We start from the raw sequence: 25,409 nt of genomic DNA, 5'->3' as shown, positions 1-25,409 counted from the left end.
TGATTTAAGACAAGTTTGTGAAAAAAAACAGCTAGTTATTTTGACAGTCAAGAAGTTTGTCCTTTATGAATTTGGTCGCTATGTTGCTGCCTCATATAGTTTTTCATAAATGATAGCCAACAGGGCAAGACAAAAAAAACAAACAAAAAAAAACTTTCCCTTGATAACTAAATGTATATATATTTTAAAAACTCTGTATGACAGCGGTTCAGTTTATTGTCTCTCATGCACTTACATTTCAGACGTCTGTTACGTCGACGTTGGCTAACGTTAGCTTACACTGGCGTTACATTAATGCTAGTCATCTCAAAGACATAAAAGTTTAAATTAAAAAGTGAAAATAATCAGATAATGCCACCGCTGCACGCCAAAACTAGTAAAATACACTTACCAGTTTTTGAAGATAGTTTCTTCTTTGGAGATGAACACAATATAAACCTGTTGCTGTACCATGTAAATTAAATTTGAAGATTCTAAACCAGCCCTCAACGTTACGCCTTAATTGCGTATGAAACAAAGATGGCCGGCAGAAGTGACATAAAAACTCATCACTGCTTCCTGTGTTTTATAAATTATATAATACAGACAGCAAACAATATTATTTTCCAAAATGACATGTATAACTATTTTATTTGTTGACGTATATTTTGTGCTGCTACCTTTTTAAGTTGCAGAAGTCAAACACTTAAGAGTTAAGTTAAATACTTACTAATACTTTTGCAAAAATCTAAGGGGAAATCAGAAAACACAAATGCCAGTTTTGTGCGATATAAGGCAACTGAATACATTGGAAGTGATGTGCTTAAAAGGAGTAGAACTACAATTGTATTTAGCTGGTTATCATTTGATTGTCTATTGTAACTCCCAAAACTATTTTTTAATGAAAAGAAAGAAAAATGGAAACAAAAGGACACTCACCACACAAAGGAAAATATCTTACCTTCGATACTGGATTATTTTTCTTGCTATCTATTCCTTTCTGCTCCTCTTTTCCCATTTCATTTCCCCCATCATGATGTAAATCATAGACAACACATGCATAAGAGGTTGGATTTTATTTAGTCCACTTTTAAAATTTACATTTTCTGTCGAGATTCATTAAAAAAGATAAAGCATCATCAGATTTGCAGACCATATCACAAAGAGACTGCAATAAGGAAAAGAGTGAAGTAGAATGAAGATGAACTTAGTAGGCACATTTTTCAAATGATACATGTCAATCTAATTGATGGCAGAATATGTACAGCAATGATTTTACCTTGTAGTAGCACATGCTTGGGACTTCTGAGTGAGAGTTCACAGGTTAGTAAAGCACAGATCAATGCACACATGAAGACTTTTGCACTGTCTATAAAAGATGTATCAACTTGACTACACAAGGCAGTCAATTTTCCCAAACTGTATGCAAGTTCAATTTGAAATAAATTAAACCTAAGAGGTGAGAGAAATGAGGAATATCAATGAACATGTTAACCTAATTGATCGGCGCTTGTAAAATTAGGCATTTTAACAGACTTTAGCAAATGTTCCTCCATATGAATCACGAATACTGAGCTAAAGTGGACATGACATCCACCTGATGAAATAACTTGAGAAATAAATTAGAAATGGATAGTTGTATTAGTATGCATTTATAGAGTACCTGATTTTCTCTCTCTCTAGCCTAAGTTTGATACCTTTGCATAACTTATAGAAAACCTGTCATGTTCCTTTAAAAACTCACAGTAATTCATTCATTAATCACAAGTCCTGATACCACCAAAGAATGGCACAGGATTCTACCCTGCAGAATCCACATACCTTCGAGTCAAACACGCTGGATATTCCATACAAATAAAGGACACTTTTCCTGTTTATATACATAACACTTTTGTACAGTCTTTGCACTTCCATTATAACAGATTGAAGCATTTCCACATACAAAGTAAATGGAAAATCTAATCATGTTCACTGGATTAAACCTTGAGTAAATCCAAAGCTTAAATTGAGCACTTGGTTAGATGTAAAATTAAGTTCAACTGCCTTTGCATCAAATGAAGAAGTCATAAATCTCTGAAACTTTGTCGTACTGGGTTATAATAGTGATCGGGTCTTAAGTTTGCCTTTGACACAGACCGAGGTCAGTTTAAGCCACGATTTTAAAACTGACCTGTGATCAGCACCCATGGAAACGTAACCCAATTACAAAATAAAAAAAATCAACACTGCTAACCAGCTCTGCTAACTAGCAGAGTGTTGTATTGATGAAGTATCGTGATCATGTTATCAAGTGATTTCACTTACACTCCAAAACAACATCAAACAGCATTATAATTCAAGGACATGTTTAGTCTGGATCAGCTCACCGGCAATTGAGAGGTGAACAACAGAGAGGAAAAAAAAAAAGAAGTAAAACCAATCCAATAACAGAGGCAGTGAATGTTCAAAGTTTGTGAGTCTGCTCAAGTCAAACCCTGATGACAAGTCCAGTCATTCCACCTGTTTTATTCTGCATACAGCTTATTCCTGGCTTGCTCCCCTTCCTACAACTGTACACAGTGCTGTCCTAGGCCGTGCAGCAGTGTAAACTAAACACAGTTGAGTGGCTATGAAGCTCCACTGGCCCCTACACACTAAGGATCTCACCGAGGTGGAACGTGATAGCTGGACCATCCCAAAGCACAAACCACAGCCTACACTAGTGTAAAAGGCCCAGTGGCTTGGAAGTCTGGAGGGTGGGTTGGCGTTTGGGGCCACAGGGTCACTTGGGACCTTTTGAAGGGGTGTCTGTCTCTGTGGATTGACGGCCATCGTTCCAAGCCTCCCGGGTGCTCTTAAGGGCCTGTGTCCGTTGCTGGTCCACAACCACGTAGTCAACACGCTCATCTGATGCTGCCATGCCAGTTCCATTGCTTTTCATCTAAAGAATGTCAAGAAGGGTTGGTTAAAATTCCTAAAATGGTGAACTAATTGGCATACAGTCTGGCCAAAAAAATTATTACAGGGGAACCTATAGACCACAGCCAGATGCCATTTTAAAACAATACTGCACTGAAGTTTTTTCTTTACACAAGCACTTCATCTGGGAGGCACACTAGCTACAACTCACACTGCATTATTTACACTAGTCATCCAAGGAGGAACCACACTAAATAATTTGTCCGAAGACCATAGCCCTCATATTAGCTAGATCAGATTAATGGTATGTTAATATAGCATTTAATCACACAATTGACAAGTGACTCAAGATGTGGGGGTTAATAAATTCCTACCTTCCTAGGTGGGGTAGACTTGCCAGGGTCAAGATCCAAATCCAGGTACTCCACCTGCTTGTCTCCCTTCGGCTTCACCATAGGGCTGCTACCACCATCCGCTGTCATGGGCGCACTAAGCTTCACGTTCTACATAAGCCAGGAAAGGATGCTTTTACTGACAGAAGAGGAAAACTGAGGCAGTGTCACATTGAAACATAGCTCATATTTCAACACAATCTAGCATTGTCACAATAACCAACATTTGTTTGCCAAGATGGCAGGAGATTTCAGTGACATTTGATTCACCAGAAGTTGGTATTTTTTACAAAGGACCTCCTGCCAGCAAGAGCAGCATTCAGCGCCAACTTCAGAGGATTTATCTGATATCGCTGTGTTGGTGCTGTTCCTACAACAGTAATTGTAGGACCAAGCCATTGTGGCTTAAGGGTTTAGTACAAGACTTTCAACCTGGAGACAGGTTTGTGTCCTGTTTGAAACATATTGTTATACTGGAGATTTATAATTTCTATAAGTTCAATGATCAATTTTGTTTATTTGCTTTTTTTGTTTGTTTATTTTTCTCCAGCTGTCTGTTGCAGATTGGTTAAGTTAAGGCAATAAAAATATTTGTTTAGGTTTAAGAAAACATTGTTTGGTTAAAATAGACCATTTCACAATGTTAACCACATTCAAACGGATAGCGTTTTTTTCCCCAGTCGTTTTCCTGGACAGTTTCACCATTACAAAAATGTGATTGGTCAATTGCAATGATGATCCTGGCGTGTCAACAATTGTGATACTGAAGCAACAACACCACCATGGTTATATAAGATCGTGTAACTTCAGAGAGTACACAAACAAATCATTTGTGACAGGCACCAGACTGGCCAGGTTTGTTGGCTGAAGCATGGATGCACCACTTCACTGATGGAGCCAACAAAAATGGGCACCAAACCAACATGCCAAAAGTTGGATCAAGCTGTCCAATGAAAAAAATAATCTGCAAGCAACTCTGATTGGTACACATTTGAATATGAATTTTCAAAAGGTTTTTATCATTCAGATTGCTGTTTTTAATCATTATTTGCATTATGGTGCTTTCTACAGTTGTATGTTAAAAAAAGTCTTGGTTCATTAACAATACTTTGTGGCCTTTAGAATTGGTAGACAAGGTCAAATTTCTGGTATTGTGACATCAGTAAGGTACATGTTGGTCCTATGGAAAAGTGTTAATTTCTAACTAAAAGTGGGGTGGAATTATTATAACTACAATGGTGACAGAACTAGGACACACTAACTGTAAGGGAAGTGATGGTAGAAAACATCTTAAATTCACTGCAAACTGTGTATCCAAGCCACAGTTTCTGGTGTTGGGAAGTGATACCAACACTTGCTGAATTTCTGATCCAATGATAACATCCCAAACTGGTAGCCTCTGGCATTCTGACAGGGTAGGCCATGCATGTCTAACCTGGCAACCCTGCTCACCTCCTCTACGGTGTCAAGTTCCTCCACCTCCCTCTTTACAGGGGTGATGGGGACTGTGCAGTAGAAGGACTCCTCTCTACACAGAGTGAGAAGGAAGTGGAAACAAAAGAAAAGAAAAGAGAATAACAGCAGATGGTCAAGAACAAAATGCAAGAAAAAGAAAATGGATAAAGCCAGAGCCCGGAGAAGCCAGAGAAATTAGAAACTAGGGAGAAAGGAATAAATTTGAGTGATGAAAGACCAGGGAGTCAGGAGACAATATCAAAGCAAATGTTGGAAAAAGTTAGGTTGTTACAGCAGGAAAAACAAAACAAAACAGGACGAAATAATCCCTGTTGACAGAATGATATCCCATCAGTTAATTGGTGAGTGGTTGACACACCCAATACTAATCTGGGTACATCAGCCAATTCTGTTCTCCAAAGACATTACTGAATAACTCAAATACGTGAACACGATTCCATTTTAACCAATGCTCAAATCACAAAAAGGGATCTCCTGCACAACAATAAGGGTCTTACAAAATGAGCATTTTTTTCAAAGAACCCAATACCTGAAAAGCAACGGAACACAAACAGAGAATAAAGGAAGCATAGCAGCAGGACAAGAAGAAACTACAAAGAAAAGAGTTGAAGTGGTGAGGAGTCCATCTGCAGCAACCAGTCATTTCCTAACACTAATGTATGCTATAAGAAATGTTAATTATGCTAATATTAAAGCATGGCATGGTCGCGAGGTGTTCAACCCTGAAAACTTTCTGTCTTTCTCATTCAAACTTGTGAATTTGTGGGAAATCTTTTGTTAAACCTTACTGTGTAGATGATAATAATGAGGTAAAAAACATATCACGATAAAAATCAAGTCTTCAATTCAGCTATTTTTCTTTCAGTAGTTTCGATTATCTGTGATTTGAGTATTAAAGAAATGCAACTTCTTATAATTACAGGACAGTTGTGTGTTACATACTGGTTCATCTGTGGACATATTAGAGTCCATGGGTACATAATTCTCCTCACACTCCTCGGAGTCAGTGCTGGAAGCCGTACTATGCACTGACGGGGGTCTCGCTGGCATTGGAAACCTAGAGAAACTGAGCAGCATTCACAATGTTTACACACTGACTTCCAGGCAAATGCAGTCTCTGGTGAGCATAAAATATAATACAGAGATAACAGACACGGCTATAAACCACTGCAGCCAGATGAGTCCCTGCAGCACTAAGCACAGAAATAGACCTCAACCCAGATAAGCCAACAAATGGCATTCAATGCAATGTAGCTCAGAGGCACAGCCCAGACTGGTTTGTATGAGCAGTGCAACTTGGGTCACAGAATGACTACAGTAATGAATGACGTGTTAGTGTCTAATTCCTTAGTTAACTGTATACTATATGAACTACAAAAAGGGAATGTTCACACCAAATGACCCTTTTCCTAAAAAATAAACAGAAATACATTCAAACATCATCTGCTTTAGTCACCTAGAACAGCAGTTTATTGTTATTGTCTCGTGTCATGCAATAAAATCATATTTTTTAGCAACTTTGAAAAGCACTCCACAATTCCCAATAAAATGTGAGACACAGAGCCTCTTCTGAGACAGCCTCCATTGCTTTACTTCAAACTACAAAATAACCAAATGGCTGATAGGAAAGTGGAGTAGTGTGAACACACCCTTAGTTGTTAGCAAAATGTAGACTTAGGAAAGACTTCATAATTTCAGATACTTACTCCCGAGCGAATGACCGCGTGACAGGTGAGCGGACAGGCGTACAAGGCTCCTCCCATTCAGGCAGTGGTTTTATCTCCAGTGGAGCGGGTCTTCCTGAAGCAAGGTACACATACCTGTCAGTCTCTGCTTAAGACACATACTTAAACTAGATAAATCTAAGGCTGATAAAAGGTCAGCAGTAGAATAGTTTGGTTAATGTTAATCAAATAGAGATCATCAGCATGTGGTTTTAATCTTGTGGTTTGAATTTATTAAAAAAAAAAATTGTAATGAAAATCAAGACCAGAAATAATGTTTGTTTCGTTAACTTGCACATTTATAATGCTACATTTCTGATGATTGTCATGTTTTGTTTTGTTTGTTTTTTTTAAACCTAAAAGACAAAACTGCAGGAAATTCCAAAATCTGGGTGTAAATCATAATAAAACAATCCAATCCCAGTAGACTTTAAGCTACTCCCTTGCATTTCTCCCTCCATTTCTCCCTGTAACTTCTATCACCCACAGTATGTCCGCATCACAAGCTGATCTTGTCTACTGCAAACTGTGGTGGGAAATTGGTTGCAGGTAAACAACTCCTGCATGTGTGTAGACATGGAGTCTGAAATCATTGAAATCTCGTTTGAACCAATCTTCTTCATTTAGGAACATAAAAAAAACAATAAAAAGAAAACAATGGGCCTAAAGTACAGCGCAAAACTGTGTACAGTGTAACAGCTCACATTATCAAATCCCAATTCACAGAATAGCTCACCATTGATGCTTATTATCCATGGCTTCTGACACTAAAGCATAGAAAATAAAAATACAAAAAAGGAAGCCACTGTTCACAACCAAGAGAGTGATTATGAACATTTATGTGTGTCTCTCTTTCATTAGATGATATCGTTGTTCAATTTCCTCCTGAAGAGGTGTCTGCTTCTTTCCAGAGCCGTGTGAGGGTTTTTGTGACAATATCTATGGTGGCTGTTACATCTGACCGTGTGTTTTGGAAGCAAAGTACTGTTTGTGAAACGGCAAACAAAAACATTTCAAGAAATGTTTGGGAAGAGAAATGTTAGTAAGTTACTTGATGGACTGCATATCAGAATGAGGGGTTATGTAGGTAAAATGGTAGTCATAGTGTATTTTTAAAAGGTATTCAGTCTTGAGTGTTCATGAGGTCTGAATGAAATATACCATGCATGAAGAACACAGTCATCCACCTCCTGCTGGGATTTTTAAAAAATAGACTGGATTAATGCATCAGCTCTGACACCCAAGTTATATTCTTCCACCTATTTGGGCAGCTGAGGAGTTATTAAGGTAATATTTAATTGATTCTGGTCTGCACACAGTTAATATCTTACAAAACCAGCAGAAACGACAAAAATCCAACAGTACACTGTAGATAGCATGCAAAGAGTCGAGTTAAAGTTTGGACACAGAATGGAAAGTTTTCAGATGGCAGTTCAGTGTAGAGTACCTACCCTTACGTCGTCCCCTCGGGAATTCACCTACGGTTTGAGAGTCGGTTCGCTCTAAACCGACACCTTTTGCTCTTATTATTTTAGGACTCTGACCTGATTGGTGAAAGAAGACTTTGCTTATTACAAAATTTTTGGTGATCACAAAATGAAGCCCTATGGTAACAACTGGCCTGCCATGCAAAGCAAAAGACGACACTTTGCTGAACAATAAAACTACACCGTCAAGTACACCCAATCACCTTTTTTTGTGCAGCACAGTTATGAAGAGAATGATTGTCATGACAACAGCAGACCCATACTGCCCAACATGCACCTCACTCCATGCACCACGGCTTCCCACACAAAGACTGACATCACAGCTGTGCATGCACGATGAGCTGTGTATAAGCACTGAGAGTGCACTGAGAAATCATGTTGAGAAGAACACACACAAATCTGCAGAGGAACTTACTGAGGAGGCACATACGCCAGCTCCTTTTACATTAACACACTGATCACAACATTTTCCCGCAGAGCTGACGAGAGCAAACACCAAACTGTGCCACGATCTCAGAGTATGATCAGTTCAGGGGAAACATGTATCACAGTGTTAATAAAGTAAGGACTGTCCGCTGGCCTTGACCACAGATGTCAAAGCCTTCACAACATAAGGTGAAGAACACCAAAGCAGAGAGAGAGAGGAACAGTACACATGATGAAGACGGTTGGTAGTGAGTTGAATTAGTCCACAGCACAGATGAATTTTGCATGGCTCATGGTAAATAAAGAAATTAATCATACCCAAGAGAAAATCGAAAGGAGCATGTGATATTCTGCTCATTTATAAAAAGCATTTATTCACACTTTCAAGTTTATTTTTTTTATATAAATCATGTCACTGTTTATCAGTAGCAATGTTTCTAACTATGGTGTACTTTCCATACTTGTAAATACAATACAAAGAAAACTGAAATTTGTTTTATCCACGTTTAGAATTCTCTCTTGCAAGCAGAACAAGAAGCTCAAAGATCCAAGCTGACAAGTCTTAATGTGTTATTTTCTGTCATTATTTTTAATTAGTGTTCTTAGTCATTGTTTTTACAAACACTGATTGTAGTGGCTGCTAGTCTATGTCTGCTTTTTCGTTTTTAAGCCTGTATCATGTATTTAACGCCTAAAAGGTCAAACCATGGATAAGGACAAATTAGCACATCAAAGTCCTATATTTGTTGCATCTGTGGCATTTTATTTAGATGTAACAATGCCTACTTGTAACTGCCTCTTTCAAATAAAATCAATAAACAAACCAGTGAATTAATAAAAAAAAACATTTAATTTTGTAATAGGAGGAGTGGAAAAAAAAAAACATAATACCAATGACCTTATAATTACCGACATATTTGTATAGCAACTTTCAAATCATTAAAGTGTCATACATAAAAATTAAAATGCATCGACATGATGCCAACCCGAAAATGGAAGACAAATTCGGAGGCTTTCAAGATGACAAGTTTAACATTACTGAAAGTGGGTTCTAGAGGGCAAACTTTATTCTTCATCCAATGGATGAAGAGCTATATGCTGAAGAATTCTGTAACAATAGTTACACGTTTTTGAAAGCAGATTTTTTTTCCCTCTAACCAGAGTTTTTATTTTTGAAATAATTCCATAAGCCTGGAGTAAATCAAGATTAAGATTAAGATTACAAGACAAGGTAAAATCAGTGTTTGTCAGTTCAGATCCAAGTTTCAATTTGAAATTTTGAGTTATGGTTGGCCTGTAGTATAGCATATAGCAGCCAGATGAGTTGGACTAATATGGATCTTTTTATAACTCATAGTCACTTAGTCATAGCAGTCTAGAGATGGCTGATGCCGAATTTGGAGATGACAGGGTCAAAGGTCACAGAAAAAAAGACCACAAGTCAAGCATGGGAGGATTCCCCTCTGGGAAATGTAATACTCCATCACATGTTCTATTTTCTTCAGTGTCAACAGCAGCCCTGGCTTTGGTTGGCCTTTGTGATGACTCCCTGTCTCCCTGACATCCTTCAATTTTCTTCCTCTCCCTGCCCATTGCTCAGCCTTTCAATCTGCCCAGATTGTAATTCCCCTTGCTATTAGGTCTTTCATCAAAGAGATCCATTCAGATGGCGGGAACAAAGGGGATGGAGGTGACCACTCCAGGCTTCAGTCACTCCATGGCACAGGGGCCAGCCCCCTCCAAAACGGTCTACAGGGCCTCTTGAGCTCAGGGACAAAAGTGCTTTTGACAAGGAGCTTACTGTGTTGGGTGTAAGAGGATGTAGCAGGCACTAAACTAATTTATCAAGGGGCGAAATAAGCTGGTCGAGGGCAGACACAGAGGAAGATGACAGTGTCTGATACACCAGACAAACCAAGACACAAAATGCGAGCAAACATTTTTTCCGAGTTAATAATGGCAACTGAAGAGTGTAATTTTGTACAGATGGCTTTATGACCATGAGCCAGCACTGTGAGAATAGCAGCTGAGTGTGAGACAAAGCACGGTCAGTGGTTGCATTAGTGAATACTGGGCCGAAGGACGTTTAGTGCAACAATAAACTGCAGCACACATCAACTCTGCATCACAGACTTGACAAACCTACAAATTATCAATGAACGGCGTCACGGCTACACATGCATGTACACCCACTGCCCCTCTCACCTTTGCGGTCAGGTTTGAGATTTCGGTCCACAGGTGGGGGCTGACAGTCGCTGATCATTGGCCTGCGAGGAGGGGTCTTGGGACTGGAGCGGAAGCCCATGTGGGCAGGTGGGGGGACCTGTTTTCCCAGGGAGGAGAACTCCATGGTGCTAGGGGTCATGGGCACATAGTTCGCTTCATGCATCGGCTCTGACAAACTGCCTGAGTGATGGTGTGACGGGGAGTTGGCACTCATGGGTACATAGTTCTGGTCTACCTCTTCTGTGGACTGGCTGCCCACTGGCATCATTCCTTTGTTTTTCTGTGGGTGACAAATCATACATACATGTTCACAAACGATAGAACAATTATAGCTGGAATGAGGCTGCGTCTGAACTCAGGCCACATGGGAACTAGCAAACATCTTTACAAAATAGGTGGTGGCTAAAACTTCATTAGCAGAAGAAAGACTGACTGTGGCAACAGCAGATCAGTTTATGCTGAGCTAAAATAATCTACCTATGCTAAAAAGTATGGATAGAGTCTTCGATACTAGCCAGCATACATTATGCAAAGGCTAGCAGTAAACCAGCAGTACTGCTAGCCTTAGTGTTAAAGAGTGATCTGGCTAGAAGCAAAACTGTTGCTGGGAATGATAAAGACTAAGATGACAAAATTACAAATGAACAAATATCAATATAAACACATCAGAAGTCAGCGGCTATATACTGCTTTGTAGATCTCACAGTTTACAATCACACATTTACAGTCTTTTAGAATTATTTCTCTATCGACAATATCAACACTGCCGTGGTAACCTGGATACTAACGGTAGCCAGTGTATTAATTATAAATTTGTTCCCATACAGAAAGAATTGATTTTAGGCATGGTACTTTTTGTGAGGGAAATTAGTGTAAAAAAACTTTTATTGTAAAGATTCTCAAGAAAATAAACATAAGTTTAAAAAAAAAAGGACTCAGGCTTGGTTATGTAGCAGTGTATCCTATTGGACAGCAGTTAAGAAAAAGAGAGCACCATAATGTATGTAGACTGCTTTCTCTGCCACCCTAGGATTGTTTATCTCTACTCCATAATGCTTCTCTCTGGCATGGAGTAGAGATAGGAATCCACAGTGAGCACTTGGGTAATGTGGGAAAGTTTGAGAAAAGTCAAAGCTTTCATGTACGCATGTCAGGCAACTTTTGTGTATTTGGAAATCTATGTAACACTATAAACAATCAAAACCATCAAAACCTATATAGTGATAACATAAAAACATCCCCTGCAGCACAATAGTGTTCTACAGAATTGTGGGTATATTAACCAGCAAAACCTTGGAACAACACTTACAAAGTAACTGTGGAAGTTTTCGTTGAACTCAAATGAGCAGCTTTTGTCTGAGGGGAATGATCTAGGAATGTCGTAACAGTCCTGGGATCCAAAATCTGCAAAAAACAAACAACATTTTCAAATATACACAGACTGCTACTTTAGCGAGTCGGATATCTAACAATGATCTCATATTTGTCAATTATGAACAAGAGTATACAACATTAGCCTACACCTCTCATATCAGAGCTATATGCAATATTTCAAGACCATTTATGTGACAGAATATCCCTAATGATACATACAAAAGACGGCTAATTGGAGTGCATTTGAATGAATCTATAAAGATTATCTTATTCAGTGGGATAGAGCTCAGGAGCAAGAGCTCTACTGTGCAGCACATCGTTATTGTTTTTTTGTTTGTTTTTTGTATCCTCATTAGGCCCTGATGCAGTCTCTAATGCATTCCACTTATGGCCAAAGGAACCACAGCAGTGCTAGGAAAAGATTGTAAGGCAAATGAGAGTGTCAGCTAAGGAAGTGGTGGGAGGATCATGATGGGGAATAATTGCAATGAGAAATATCATTCCTTTCATTCCAAATATCATACTGTGACCTCCCCCAAAATAAATCCAAATACAGTCTCATATGGCTCCAATGAAATCTTGTACTGTTAAACAGATACAAATAAATATTATCAATAAAGATATAGAGCAGGAAAAAAAACAAAAAAAAACCCAGCCCAATCACACTTTAGGAAGGATATTCAGAACAGCTTCAGCTCCATTCAAGGTGATTTCACACAACAGGTCATGATAAAACACTATCTATATTAACAACCACGAGTTTGACAGCTTTCACCAGTCTTTAGCAGAGGATTACTGAGTTTCACCAAAGCCTTCCTTGTGTGCATGTCAACAATTATCTCACCACTAGTACTTCTGTAGAGACATTTGTCACCACAAGAGGGAGAAGAAGAGGGATACTGTGTTGTAATCACTCTTACTCTTTAAGTGTGTCTTTTCTTGACAGAAAGGTGCATTCCATCTATTTTAAGATGATGGCTACTATAACAGTGATATTTCATTAGAAGCACGTTATTTTTACTGAACTGTTCCATGTAAAATCTGGTTTACTCAGAGGATCTTCTCAGGCTCTGATTTGTCAGATTTAAGTGGAATCATCTCTACATCGGATACACAGTTGAAGTAATGATGGCGCAGAGATTTTGCTATGAAGTTATATAAACTCATAAACATGTATTTTAATAGATAATACAATAATCTGAAAATCACAAATATGTCTGGTATTTTAGGATTTAGAGGACCGATGCCCCCAAGGTTAAGGGTGGTATAGTAAAACAAAAACAAACCTGTAGTTTCAGTGATGGAGCAGGAGGCATGTGTTTGTCCACTATGACATATGAAAATGATTCTTCATGTAGCTTGCTTGCTGTTAAATGTTGGACCTGATTATCATGACTGACTAGAACCACTGCACAAACCACCATTAAGTTCCTCTAACAGTCAAGACCTTGAAGACATCTGCAGAGAACTATCTGCTCTTTGTTCAGGTCTGACAAGCTCTTGACAATTTGAATGGACTGAGAACGGAACAGACTAGTAAAAGGTGAGAATAGGGATTGGAGCAGGAAGAAAACATGCCAAGTGCGCTAGTGATGCCTCTTATCATCCATCAAAAGAAAGTGAAAACGGTGCAGAATGTCCACATAAAAGCTTTGCAAAAGAGCAGAGAGGGACTTAATAAGGTGTCTAGTTGATGAAAAATTTCACTGCACATAAAGGTCAGTTATACAGTGGGTTTGTCAATGTGTGTATTCTTTAGAACTATTACAGATATATATTTTGAGATCATAAAGCATACTTTCTAATTTCATAAAGGGAAATTTCTACTCAGATGACAACAAAAGAAAAAACAGTAGTCTCCACGACACAAACCTTTGCGGAGGCGTGAACAGTCGACAGTGCCAATAGTGTTGCTGCGTAAAGCCTTATTCCCTGCACTAGTAGGCACACAGTAGTTTCCGTCCGTTTCTGATGCTGAACGGGGCACAAAATAGTTGTCCGTAGGTGAGCGCTCAGCAGGGGGCGGTGGGGGTCCTGAGGTGGAACCGAGCGAAGGCTTGGGCGGTCGGGGAGGGGGGACTACATCTCCCCCCCCCTCTGAGCCTCCTACCCCTGATGTCGACACAGTGCGAGGCACCTGGTAGGTACAGTTTGCTCCAGGTGTGGGTGGGATATCATAACTGATGGAAAGGTTGCGCAACTGTGTCTCCATTGAGGGCTTCCTCGATGGTGTGTTGAAGACATAGAGCTCAGAGCCGTCCCCGCCGTCCAGATGGGCGGATGGGGAGGAGGCTGACTTTGGGAGCAGCACAGTGTCCTGGGAGTAGCTGCGAGGGAGGTGGTAAAGGCCGCTGTCAGTTGAGAGCGAGGCACCGCGTGATGGAGGCGAGTCGTAGATGGATGAGGCGGAGGCAGGGGGCGGGTGCTGAGGGAAGAAGCCGTTGTGCGAGGTGTGTTTAGCTGAGGAGGTGGAGGATGTGGGCGTGCGGTGTGAAGGGAGGTTGTCATTCAGGTCCGTCTCTGAAGAGGTAGACTTTGAACACTCAGCATGGGCTCTAGAAAGACAACACACATATGCACAAGAGAATTAAATATCCAAATTAGAATTTAAGAAGCAAAAAAATCAGCTCAAATCAATATTAGAAACACAAAGGTTAACTTATCACTAATCTTTGGCAACCCTTGCCATGTTAGAATCTCTTTTTGGATCAAGTGAAGAACTGAGGTACTTGGTGAATGTTGGATGATATCTGAACATGCAGGCAATTACAAAATTAATACAGTGTTAGAGTAAGAACAACTCGGTCTGTTCTTATTTAAAACACCCCAAATCCAGTAGTAACAAGCCAAGTAAATTCACTGCAGAGTGTATCAAGTGTTTGTGTATCTCATGTGTGGCACTACACACAAGCAAGCAGTTCCAGCTGGATGGCTGGCCACTCACAGACTAGCCTGGGGAGGAAGAGTCTTGCTCTCACACTCCTCCAAGAGCAAATACTCCTGGTCTCCCTCCGATGGAGAGTGAAGTTGAACTGAGCTACACACCACACAGCAGAGAGAGGAACGAGAGTGGGAGCAAAGATGAAATGTACAGAAAGAGTAAAAGGAAATGGGCTGGAAAAATGTAGAGAGAGAAGTTTAGAGCTCCAGCACAGTGAATAAGAAGCCTTATATACACACAAAACAATAACTCACCTGTTGGGTTCAGGCTTTTTGCTCTCACAGTTGACCAGCCACAGGTAATCCTGGGGCTCCTCTGAACTGGACTGAGAGTCCAGGTGCCGCACACTGACCGGCTGGTATGGAGGAGGCACATTGGACAGTCCCGCTGCTGGACCAACTATATTACCCAGTGGATGTGGGGGGGTATCCACCACAAGGCCTCCGATGGCTGACTGGTGAGCTGCTTTTGCTGCCTCTGGAGGAGAGAGACAGGAAAACTTGAGGTTAACTCCTCTCAAGACCTTAGCAGTTTATTTATTATCTACTTTTAGTATAGTATACTAATAGTACTTTAAACCATGCTGCCATTCTGCACAACAAAAGGCCACAAAATCAATGAGTTAGGTCTTGTTGCAGACCATAGTCTAGTGACTAAGCTGGTCACAAAAGATGTGATGCCTTGAGATCTGTCAGACTCAGCTCAGCAGATGTCTGTGAATGACTGATCAGGCTTACACATTGTTTAATGATGTTGTAGTTATTCATCAGGGTGCCACAAAGCCCACATTAGATTATCATCAGCCAGTAGGGCTATTAACAATTATTTTCATAATCAAATATTTTGCAGATATTTTTATGACTAGGCAAATAATTGTTCACTTTGCAAAATGTCAGAAAATTGTGGACAAAAACTTATCACAATTTCTCAAACCCCCACAGTCACTAACTATGACTACAATGTGAGCTTGTATTGCCCACTGACACACTGCAGGTCATGTTAGTGACTGATGATGAAAGTAAACAGTATGCCGTGTTTGCCAATGTCAACTCTTGCAGGGTAAACTTGGACCCAAGCTGTTTCCTAGCAACACATTTCCAATGTAACAATATATAGTCTCCAGCACCAGTTTGATTGACACTGCACTATATGAACTTTGCAACTTTGAGATGTCCAAACTTGAGCTGTTGACGTGTGCGGGCTGATGATAAGGATAGATATTAGATATCACTTTGGAATATCTCACTGGACTCCATTTATTAATGTCAACCGCAAATCGAAGCTACCAAGTGGCCCCTTCTTAATAGATCAAAAGACCCACAAGAACCCGGAGCCTCACTTCCCACTTGGGTGGATTTCCTGAGGGAAATTAAACCATTTCGATTACAGTACACTGTCCAGCCTGAGTGGAAGATAAATGTGTGACAGGATCCCCCTAAATAACACTAGCACCACTGGCTTAATGTGAAGTTGAAACACACTGCAGTCACTTCTGGTAATTCACACCAAAAAGCCACCATCACAAATTAGTAGTTTAATCTTGCTGTTCATATTCAACACATACACACATGAAACCCCCTTAAAAGCTTGATTTGAGTCAGAACCCCACATATTCATCCTCAGATAGCATTTCCTCAAGGTCTCTGATTTGTCACACAAGGTTTTCAAATTTCAGAGTCCTTTTCAAACCCTTCTGCTCAAGTTGATTGTTGTACTCCACTGAGAGCCAACATGGCTGATGCGTATGCTCTGTGAAATATGTATCTATGTTTTCATTCCACATCTTTTTTTCTCCTTTTCACAGCTCTCCTCCCACTCTATTCTATAACTGACATGGTTTTATCTCACACAAGGTCCCCCTTCTTTCTCTTCTTGTAAAAGTACATTTCTATCTTTACAGAGCATTATTTGCTCCTCTCTCTTCCTCTGCTATCTTCTTCCCTTTTTCCCATTTGTTTGTTGAAGCTTTAAGTGCTGATTCATACAGCAAAAAGGAAAATCCCCTCTGCTCATACTCATCTATACCTCCTACACGGTCTCTCAAAGCCTTCATTCCCCGGCCGTCCTAATGTTCCCTCCTCTAATATCTGCCCAGCCATGAAGCACTCTAGCGTGGCCACACACGACAGAAGAGTGGGAGTTGGGTCTCACATGCAGAGAAGTGCAAGCGAGCGCAAAAGGGAGAGCCAGGGACATTCTTTTGTAATAAGAACTGTGAGGAAGTCTCTCTGTAAGGATATTTGTCTTCAGACCCAGTTTCTCCTTGAATGGGCTTACTGTGTGTTTGCACATCACAGTTTTAACAGCCAGTTCCAATAATTCTGTTGAAAAGGTGCCATGAATGTTGTTATCAGCATTGCCCTGCAACACTAGCTTTGTAACTGAGGTGGAGGCAAAGTCACAATACTGTGGAGAGGACGACCTTGGAATGCAGCATAATCAGTGACTCGGCCGCCAGGTCTGAAAGGTACATTCCTCCGAAAGAATCTTAGTGTGATCTGTCAGATAATAAGTTTCATGCCAATTCTCATCATACTAAAAGACTTAGACATTTATCGAGGAGACATAGAAGCTTAGAAGGCCAAGACTGGGGTGCAAATACCAAAGCATGAAATAAGGCTCAAAGACAGAGAGGGAAAAAAAATATGCAAACGAGAGAGAATGAGAACCAGATAAGAGGGAAAGAAAGAAAGAGGGGCAGTGTGACCGACAGGCACACAATGCTTTGATTATCCAGTACTGAGAACAGGGGTAACGTGAGCCTCAACACAGCACATGGATCAACACATGGATCATTAGACCATGGCCGAGAACCATGCTGAATAGAGACCTACTGGCACATTCAGCTGGTTCACCTAACTCCCTCAGAAGCAGATATCTGAGAGGCAGTGGCACGGTGGCATCAAAAGAGAAAAATCAAATGTAGCGTTAATAAGCTTGTGAGCTAAAAATCAAGTTGTCTGTTTCATAAAACATATTACTGATGGTGATGAAGTACAATGAATATTTTACTTACAATATGGTGTGTATCATCAGTGAGGTTATTTAAATCCTTTTTAAAACTGAAATCTTCTCTGTAGCTGCAAAGCTAAGAGCAAAAGAGCACACCCCAGCTTCAGAGGGTGCACAAGCTCAGCAAGCCATCAAGGTTGTAAATATTGTCTTTTCATATCAATTTGGAATCATGGCGCTCCCAGAGACTCGGATTAGGTCAAACTGATTTTATGTTTTTTCAGTTTCGGTTGTATTTTTAAATGTATTTTTTATTTTTTTTGCAAAACATCACCAGTCTTTTCATCAGCATCAGGCTGAGTCAATTATTATATATCCTTTAACTGTACTGATACCACTATATTTGTTGACTCTTTTCACTACTAAGCTCATTTGGAAATTAGCGTTATGCTACAGGGCTGGCTTAGACAGTGTGTCCTCACTGGGCTGTATCACTGTGAACACACAGTCAATGTGGTTCCAGTATGATATTGCAGCAACAATGGTTACTGAAACAGGTAAAGTTCATGATTCATACTGTACAGTCACACAGACAGTTGAAGTCCTAAATGGTTTTAGTTACTCCTGGCTATCAGCATAAATTCTGACATGTTATCATTCTAACATTAGTCATCACCAAATTATAATTCTGGTCATAACCAGCCAGAGAAAAAGGTCAACAGTTTTAAAGGCAATTGATCGCCGCTGTTTGGCTGTTCAGATGTATTCATCCACTTCTTCCACTTATTGTGACCTTAATTCAGTATTGTTCTGTAAGAAATATTTTTTCAGAACGCTATTCAAAGTAGATTTCCTGAAATATCTGACTGAGTGGCACAAAATGGTTAACAAATTAATGTGAAAAGGTTTGCCATAGCAGATTGAAGCCATACTGATGGGCAAAACTAGTGACATCTAACTTGCTATGAAATGCTCATCCTTACCATCATCAGTGGGGTTAAAACCACAGATGTCGCAAATGCAGCGAACCCACTTATTCATTTCCTCTTCGGTGTCAGCCACCAGGTAGAAGATGCGGTCAATGGTCTTGATGTCGAATATGAAGCTGTGCTCCAAGTCCTTCTTGTTGAACGTCAGCCCAGCATCCACCTGAAGCAGCAACAAATGTGTCTTAACATGCCATCAGTGAGAAGCAGCGTTGAAATAACTAGTTGTCTGATGAATAACTTAATTGTCAGCATCTTTGATCAAGTTAATTATTCAAACAAATCTGCAAAACATTCTCAACTTCCAGTCTCTCAATTGTGCAAATGTACACAATTTCTTTGTATTCTATGATGGTAAAGTGATTATCTTTGCATTTTGGACTTTTGGTTCAGAAAACAAAATTTTCCCTACTTAATGAAATTCTACTGGCCAAATAGTTAGTTGAAGCCCTTAGAAATACCACTCAGGGTTCCCACACATTTTCTTTTACAATGCTCCATACTTTTCCAAACTGAGATTCCCAGATATGACAGTAGATTTTTCTGATCGTATTTGACGTCTAAGGTACAGTAAATGGTATTAAAATTCAACTGTTGACATGCATGTTAAATACTGAATATGTAAACTATTATATTGCCAGAAGACTGTAGATTGGTACTTTAGGTTACTCCTAACGATGTTGAACAATTTCAAACTAAATTTGCATCTTTTCCTCTCTGGAACTTTACCATTTCAAGTAAGAATACTTAGCACTTAAAAAACCTCTTAGCATGCTCAAAGTTAGGACCAGTTTGTGTTCTTTGGCATGGATGACTACATTCAAGTTATACACCTAAGCCACAGTTTCCTTCAAAAATAAATAAAAGTCAAAGTTGAGGATTTTAAAAACATCAGCAGTGCAACTTGTTAAGTTTTACTTTTCTTTATTCTTGTGTAAGACAGTGGCTTAAATCTGTGTCTGAAATGTTTTTACAAATCAAAGCAAATGCCCCAAATGTACAAACATAATTACATGCGATGCAATAAATGTGACTAGACTGGACTTACTTAAGAATGAATCATTTGCAGAATTGTGATTCTGGGCTCTTATGTAGGTTAACGGTAAAGTGGACCATACCTGCTCACACAAGTTGAGATCAATAACGCGGATGGGCTTCTTGGCGTGGTCATTCTTGTAGTACTCCAACACGTCTGGGTCGCCCGTCAGACGGCCACTGCGAAGAACAAACCACCGCTTCTTCCATGCCTGCAGGGTGAGTACAGAAATGAGGCCAAAGGTTATATATGTGCTCTGACAATGACTGCTCCATTCCCGACTGACCACAGGCTGGCCAAATGCTTTATTTTTCCAGTTTGCCAAAGTGTCCTAGCATAGCTTGTGTCTCTGTGTGTATTCTCTACCAGCTGCACTGCCCTTGCTGAAGAATACTCAGAGCCATAGGGAAGAGGCCTGCAACCAGAAATATGTGTCAGGGATAACCAGAACAAAAGCCACATAGTTTGGTCTAGCACCCTGATCGGGGGTGAATAACCAAATCTATAAAGAGAAACAGGCAATTAGGGCTTTTCTTTCAAATGGGATGTGTTCTCTGTGAGAAAAAGACACCGCAATGCACACAGAAGAGTTTGAATTCAAGAGTGATTGAGTGACTTCACTCAGTGAACACGAATAAAAGACAATTTAGTCATTCAATGCTAATCTTAAAGTACATCAAGTTAATTAATAAGATAGGCAATGACAGACCACTTGCATCCCTTCTTTGGGATAATGTAATATATCAGTTAAAAGATCACTGAGCCCATGCTGAAGAGAACTTACTGTGCCATAGTACTAGAAAATACTGAGCCATTATACTGGCTAGGAAAACCAACCATACAGCTTCAGAATGTGTTTACATATCATGCATAGCAGTCATATCATGAGCTGCTGTTTAAAAACAGCAAGGTCAGTGAGGGTAAAAAGCCTCTGCTGGCCTTAGTTGTAGCACTACACAGACACTGTGCTGTTTCTAGATTGTATTTTCCAACTTATAGTGTTTGTAGTTTTATCAAGAGAGCATGTCCATCAGTGAATCATTCAAATGCAGACTTGAGGGGGTCACAAACTTTTGATTTTGCTGAGTCATGGAAGTTAGGCTGAACCTTTTCATTTTAGTTCAAAAGAAGACTTGTCTGAGCATAAAGCATAAGACAAGAGGATATGTATGGACACTTTGTACAAGTTTCACTGCATACAAAAAGTACAGAACTAATTTTTTTTTGTTTTAAATTAGAAATTCAGATGATAAACTGAAAACACCAAACTTTGCCAGTGCTGTTTAAAATATGAGTTTGAAATGACAGACCAGACCCGGTAGACAAACAACCACCGCTGAGATCAGACAGATCAGTAAGCATACCAACAGAGCGTGAGGAATGCCAACTAAAGCCTTGTTGTCGTTTTTGGGGTAAGATTTTAACCGTATTAATAATGCTGTGGGCTTTGTTTTTTTTCAGCTCTTGGCTGTTTTTCCATCTACAGGGTGCCCTTTGTTAGTGGGCCAAGCCTCGGACTTAGACAGCATGAAGGGCATCAGACCTTTCCTTCCACAAACAGAATGAAGAAGCAAACAGACCTGCAAAGCCCCTGGATTTTAAACTGCATGCACATGAAATAACACACACTGTTGCACACAAAACACTGCTCATGTCCCACAGTGACATAGTGCACTCATACATGCAGCCCATGTTTCACACACTGCAGTTCAAAAGGACTGCATTACATAATCACAAACACACCTACATAGACCAAATGAGGCTTAGACCTTTCAAAACTACAACCTCATGATGCAGGCCCTCTTAAATACCAAAATTAACCATAAAAACTAAAGTGAATGTGCAAAAACAACACTGATGTGTCTGTTGTGTGGGTCTGACAAAGACAGTGGGTGTGGAGAGGGGACCTCTCTCTCTGGCACATGACAAAGCAATCTTGGGTCAAGTTACCCTGTAGGGAACAGAAGGACCAAGAGCTTGGGTTACAGTGAGACCAGGCCCGCCCAGGGTGAGTGTGTTGACAACTGGGTAAAGCTGTACATGCTGAAGACGGACACAAGTGAGGCCTCTTTAACAAAACTGCTGAACGGTCATGGGTTCCTTTAGAAATTAATGAGAAAACAACAGGTCAATTATTTTCAAGAGATAAAAAGAAACAAAAACAGTAAAGGTGATTCAAATTCAATGTGAATCTGAGCTAACTTTGAAGTAAACATCACAGAATAGAGGTACAGCTAATATCATACAGTATTCACAAATACATACATCACACTGGTATACTGTAATAAGCAATCCCTGCTCCAATAATAGCCTGTTGGGCTGTGGTAGAAAGGATGTTTTATGAAAAATGTGTCTTAACATCACAAACACAAATCAAGCATATAAATCACATAAGTTATCCAAATGGGACAATATTAATTCAGAGTGCTACAAAGAAAAGATACATGTAGCAATGGCAGAAAAAATATAAATAATTAGCATAAACTGCCCTATAAAATACCAAGAACAAATTACATAATGAGCCATAAGAAGTACATTTGGAGGCACGACAGGCAAAGTTATAATACAACAATAATTGAAACTTTAGAAATTCAAAAAATATGCTGAAACTGAAATCAAATTCTACAGGTATATTAAGGGTCAATCCCAAGATCGGTTTCTGTGATTCAAAGAGGAGCAACCTGAGAGAGAATCTGCCTCCACTGTTTCTTCACTGCCACATTAGCTTGGTTACAAACAGTAGTAGCTCGAGGATGACAAGCTGTGTGGTTGCTTGAGCATCTCTTCTCCATCTGTGGACTTTCACACAGCTTTCTTCATGCACAATTATACACCCGCGTTGTTTTGTACCACCAGTTTGTAAAACCCTTTTAGCACCAGACACGTGCAAGCAAATAATTTTACACATATGCAAGCGCTACCCAGAGTAAGAAGCAGCACAACACAATTCCCTGGTGGGCAGGCCAGCATAACTACTTACACACAGAGAGCAAATATCACCTGATGCAAATGGTGTGTTTCACTGACATGCATATACCCACTTGCTATGTTTATATGTACACAAGACACAAGGAAAGCGGGAGAAATCAGGTTAAGACAGGAAGTCAGGGAACACATTTGCATGCATTGCAGTAACTCAGTTACAGTAAAATCCACAATTATGTGCAGCTGGGCAGTAATCAGATTACTCCTCCACCTCCCACCATATTTTATAACCAGAGGGGCCAGATTTTAAGTGCATTGCAGCCTGAAGTGTTCTTTTTCCTTTTTGCAAGAGCATTTGGACTGATAGCACGGTGGGAGAACGGGCACTGAATAAGTATGAATTTAAAAATCTACAGATCAGCTAAGTCAACTGACCTAGATTCATTTTCTTATTATTTTTTTTCACTTGATGTTGGACTTTGGTTTTACTTATATTGGAGACAAGGATGCACTGCAACAAAATATCAATCATCTTGTACTTAAACCCCTTTGAATTGCTGCCACAGTAATATTCCACTGTTGGGAATCAGTCTTGCATGTGCACTCTTGTACAAGACTTGACACATGGCTAAAGAAAACAGGTTTCTCCAGCAGAAACTCAACCACAGTAACCGGGTTTGCATTCGGTTTACATCAGAGCTGGAATGATTCGTAGATTCACTGATTAGTGGGTTGAAAGAAAATTAATTGCCAACTGTTGTGATGATCAATTAATCATTTCAATTCATTCAAAAGAAATGTGTCACATTGTTCCTGGTTCCAGCTTATTAAATGTAAGGATGAACTGCTTTAATATGGGATTCATTGCAGTAAATTAAGAGTGTTTGGCTTCTGGACAGGTGGCTGGACAAAAGCAGCAACATGAAGATGTCACTTTCTAGAACATTGTGACGAGCAGTTTTCATAATTTTTTATTTTTTTTTTAATATGTTACCTACAAAACAACTAATCACTTAATCATGAATGTGATGGCTACAATTAATCAATTTGATAATGAAAATGACCATTAGTTGCAGCCCTATTCTCATAGTCTTACAAAACCTGGCATCTGTCACAATATCGTTATTGAGGTACTTTGGTCAAAAATGTTAATTTCATTGACAATTGTTGCACAGTCCGAGCATGTATGAAATGCTTTTGAGGAGTATAAAAATATCGAGAAAGATTTACCTTTAACATATTGTGATACTATTTTAAAGACATATGGGTTAGCCCTATTTCAAAACCATCCATCACCACAAACACACACTGGAAAAGTATGAACGGATGACCTTTGCAAAATACTGAGTAGCTGTCCATCATTACATACCTCCTGTCAAGGCTCATGAAGAACATGATGAGGCGTCTAGTCCTGCTTTTTGTTTTGCATATTCCATTGTAGCCAGTCTTGTGTTGAATGAATGGCTAAATTCCAGCAGATTGCAGCGCTTAATGGCAACAAGATACATATACATCCATTCTAGTCTTCCTTAATAACCAGATTCTGAGCTATTCAGCTCACTCAACAATCACAGAGCCCACTTCAGCTTGTGGGAGTCTAGTGTTCACTGCCTCAGGGTTGGGAATGGGACAGCATGGGACGATACTGGACTGGGGAGGGCTCCCCTAGCATGGCAGCTGTCCTCGCCATCCCCCTCCCATTTTTTTTCAAGTGCCCTGGTGTTTTCTGATAGGGTGAGACACAGGAAGACACCCTCTCTTTGCCTACCCAAGTCCTACAGCCTATGGGGTCCAGACAGAGAGGGCATTGAGGGTCTGACTAAGACGATGACAGGGGAAGGGTGGGCGGGTTGGAGGAGAAGATGCCAACTGAGTGGAGTCACGCTGCCGTCAGAGGCCTCCTCACCCAACATCACTGGAGTGTGACAAAGGCAAAGGTGGTGGAGAGAGGTGGTGAAGTGCGTAACAAAGGAGAAAATACGCAAATAAGGGATGAAGAAAGGATAAGATGGAGAAGATTAGCTGCAGCCTCCAGCACCAACCTCTGCATCTACAGAAGGTGGACACAACACCATGAACCACAGTGAGGACTAATATAATCCTACAAAAAAGCAGTTGAGGACAATGGTTTTGTTCAACTGCATATCACAAAAGTATCTGTTATTTTGGCCCATCATCCACTAGTAATGAACCAATAAAAAGTCTGCACCATATAACAGGGTCACACTGTCAAGGTGAGAAGACGGGTTTACTCTAAAAAGACGCTGTCCAACTGCAGCTGGAAATTTGAAAAAGCAAGGTTATAAAGCCAATTCAGCTGCCCCATTACTTATTCCAGTACAGCACAAAGACATGAAATAAGTACCTTCACAACATCTCTTAAGGGAATGATGACAAATTGATTCTTCTTACGTCTGTCTCTGCAGCCAGCAGCCAGACAATTATAGGACATTGTGACAAGCACTTTCAAACCAGACAAAAGAAATGCTCCTGCACATAACCCTGAGCAAAACTACCACTTTTTGCCAAATGTTGTGGTATTGATCCGTTACGTAATTCTCAACAAGAGAGAGGAGTATAGTGAAGA

At 39.9% G+C, this 25,409-nt stretch overlaps 2 protein-coding genes across 12 annotated transcripts in view; both read right to left on the bottom strand.

Moving 5' to 3' along the window:
• inpp4b (inositol polyphosphate-4-phosphatase type II B) overlaps nucleotides 1–524 on the bottom strand; it is a 243,448-nt gene extending 242,924 nt beyond the window's left edge. For all 6 annotated transcript variants that reach the window (XR_005075785.1, XM_037102442.1, XM_037102456.1 and 3 more), the window contains exon 1: nucleotides 392–524. The gene's annotated coding sequence lies outside the window, so the exon portion shown is untranslated. The remainder of the gene's footprint in view (nucleotides 1–391) is intronic.
• Nucleotides 525–1,036: 512 nt separating this feature from the next.
• The window catches only part of gab1 (GRB2-associated binding protein 1), a 51,510-nt gene continuing 27,137 nt past the window's right edge, over nucleotides 1,037–25,409 (bottom strand). For 4 of the 6 annotated variants that reach the window (XM_037116166.1, XM_037116159.1, XM_037116176.1 and 1 more), the window contains 11 exons: nucleotides 19,980–20,108; nucleotides 18,859–19,024; nucleotides 15,178–15,400; nucleotides 13,855–14,537; nucleotides 11,918–12,012; nucleotides 10,588–10,888; nucleotides 7,921–8,013; nucleotides 6,452–6,545; nucleotides 5,688–5,811; nucleotides 3,252–3,380; nucleotides 1,037–2,899 (listed from right to left, as the gene is read on the bottom strand). In XM_037116166.1, coding sequence (XP_036972061.1) covers nucleotides 2,741–2,899; nucleotides 3,252–3,380; nucleotides 5,688–5,811; nucleotides 6,452–6,545; nucleotides 7,921–8,013; nucleotides 10,588–10,888; nucleotides 11,918–12,012; nucleotides 13,855–14,537; nucleotides 15,178–15,400; nucleotides 18,859–19,024; nucleotides 19,980–20,108 — 2,196 coding nt within the window. In that variant the 3' untranslated portion in view covers nucleotides 1,037–2,740. Of the gene's footprint in view, nucleotides 2,900–3,251; nucleotides 3,381–4,721; nucleotides 4,798–5,687; nucleotides 5,812–6,451; nucleotides 6,546–7,920; nucleotides 8,014–10,587; nucleotides 10,889–11,917; nucleotides 12,013–13,854; nucleotides 14,538–15,177; nucleotides 15,401–18,858; nucleotides 19,025–19,979; nucleotides 20,109–25,409 lie in introns of all 6 variants that reach the window. The other 2 variants (XM_037116192.1, XM_037116201.1) reach the window with 2 other exon arrangements.

Source organism: Acanthopagrus latus, chromosome 1 (genome assembly GCF_904848185.1).
Source record: "Acanthopagrus latus isolate v.2019 chromosome 1, fAcaLat1.1, whole genome shotgun sequence".
Taxonomy (NCBI): Eukaryota; Metazoa; Chordata; class Actinopteri; order Spariformes; family Sparidae; genus Acanthopagrus; species Acanthopagrus latus.
This window is presented reverse-complemented; position numbering and strand designations above follow the sequence as displayed.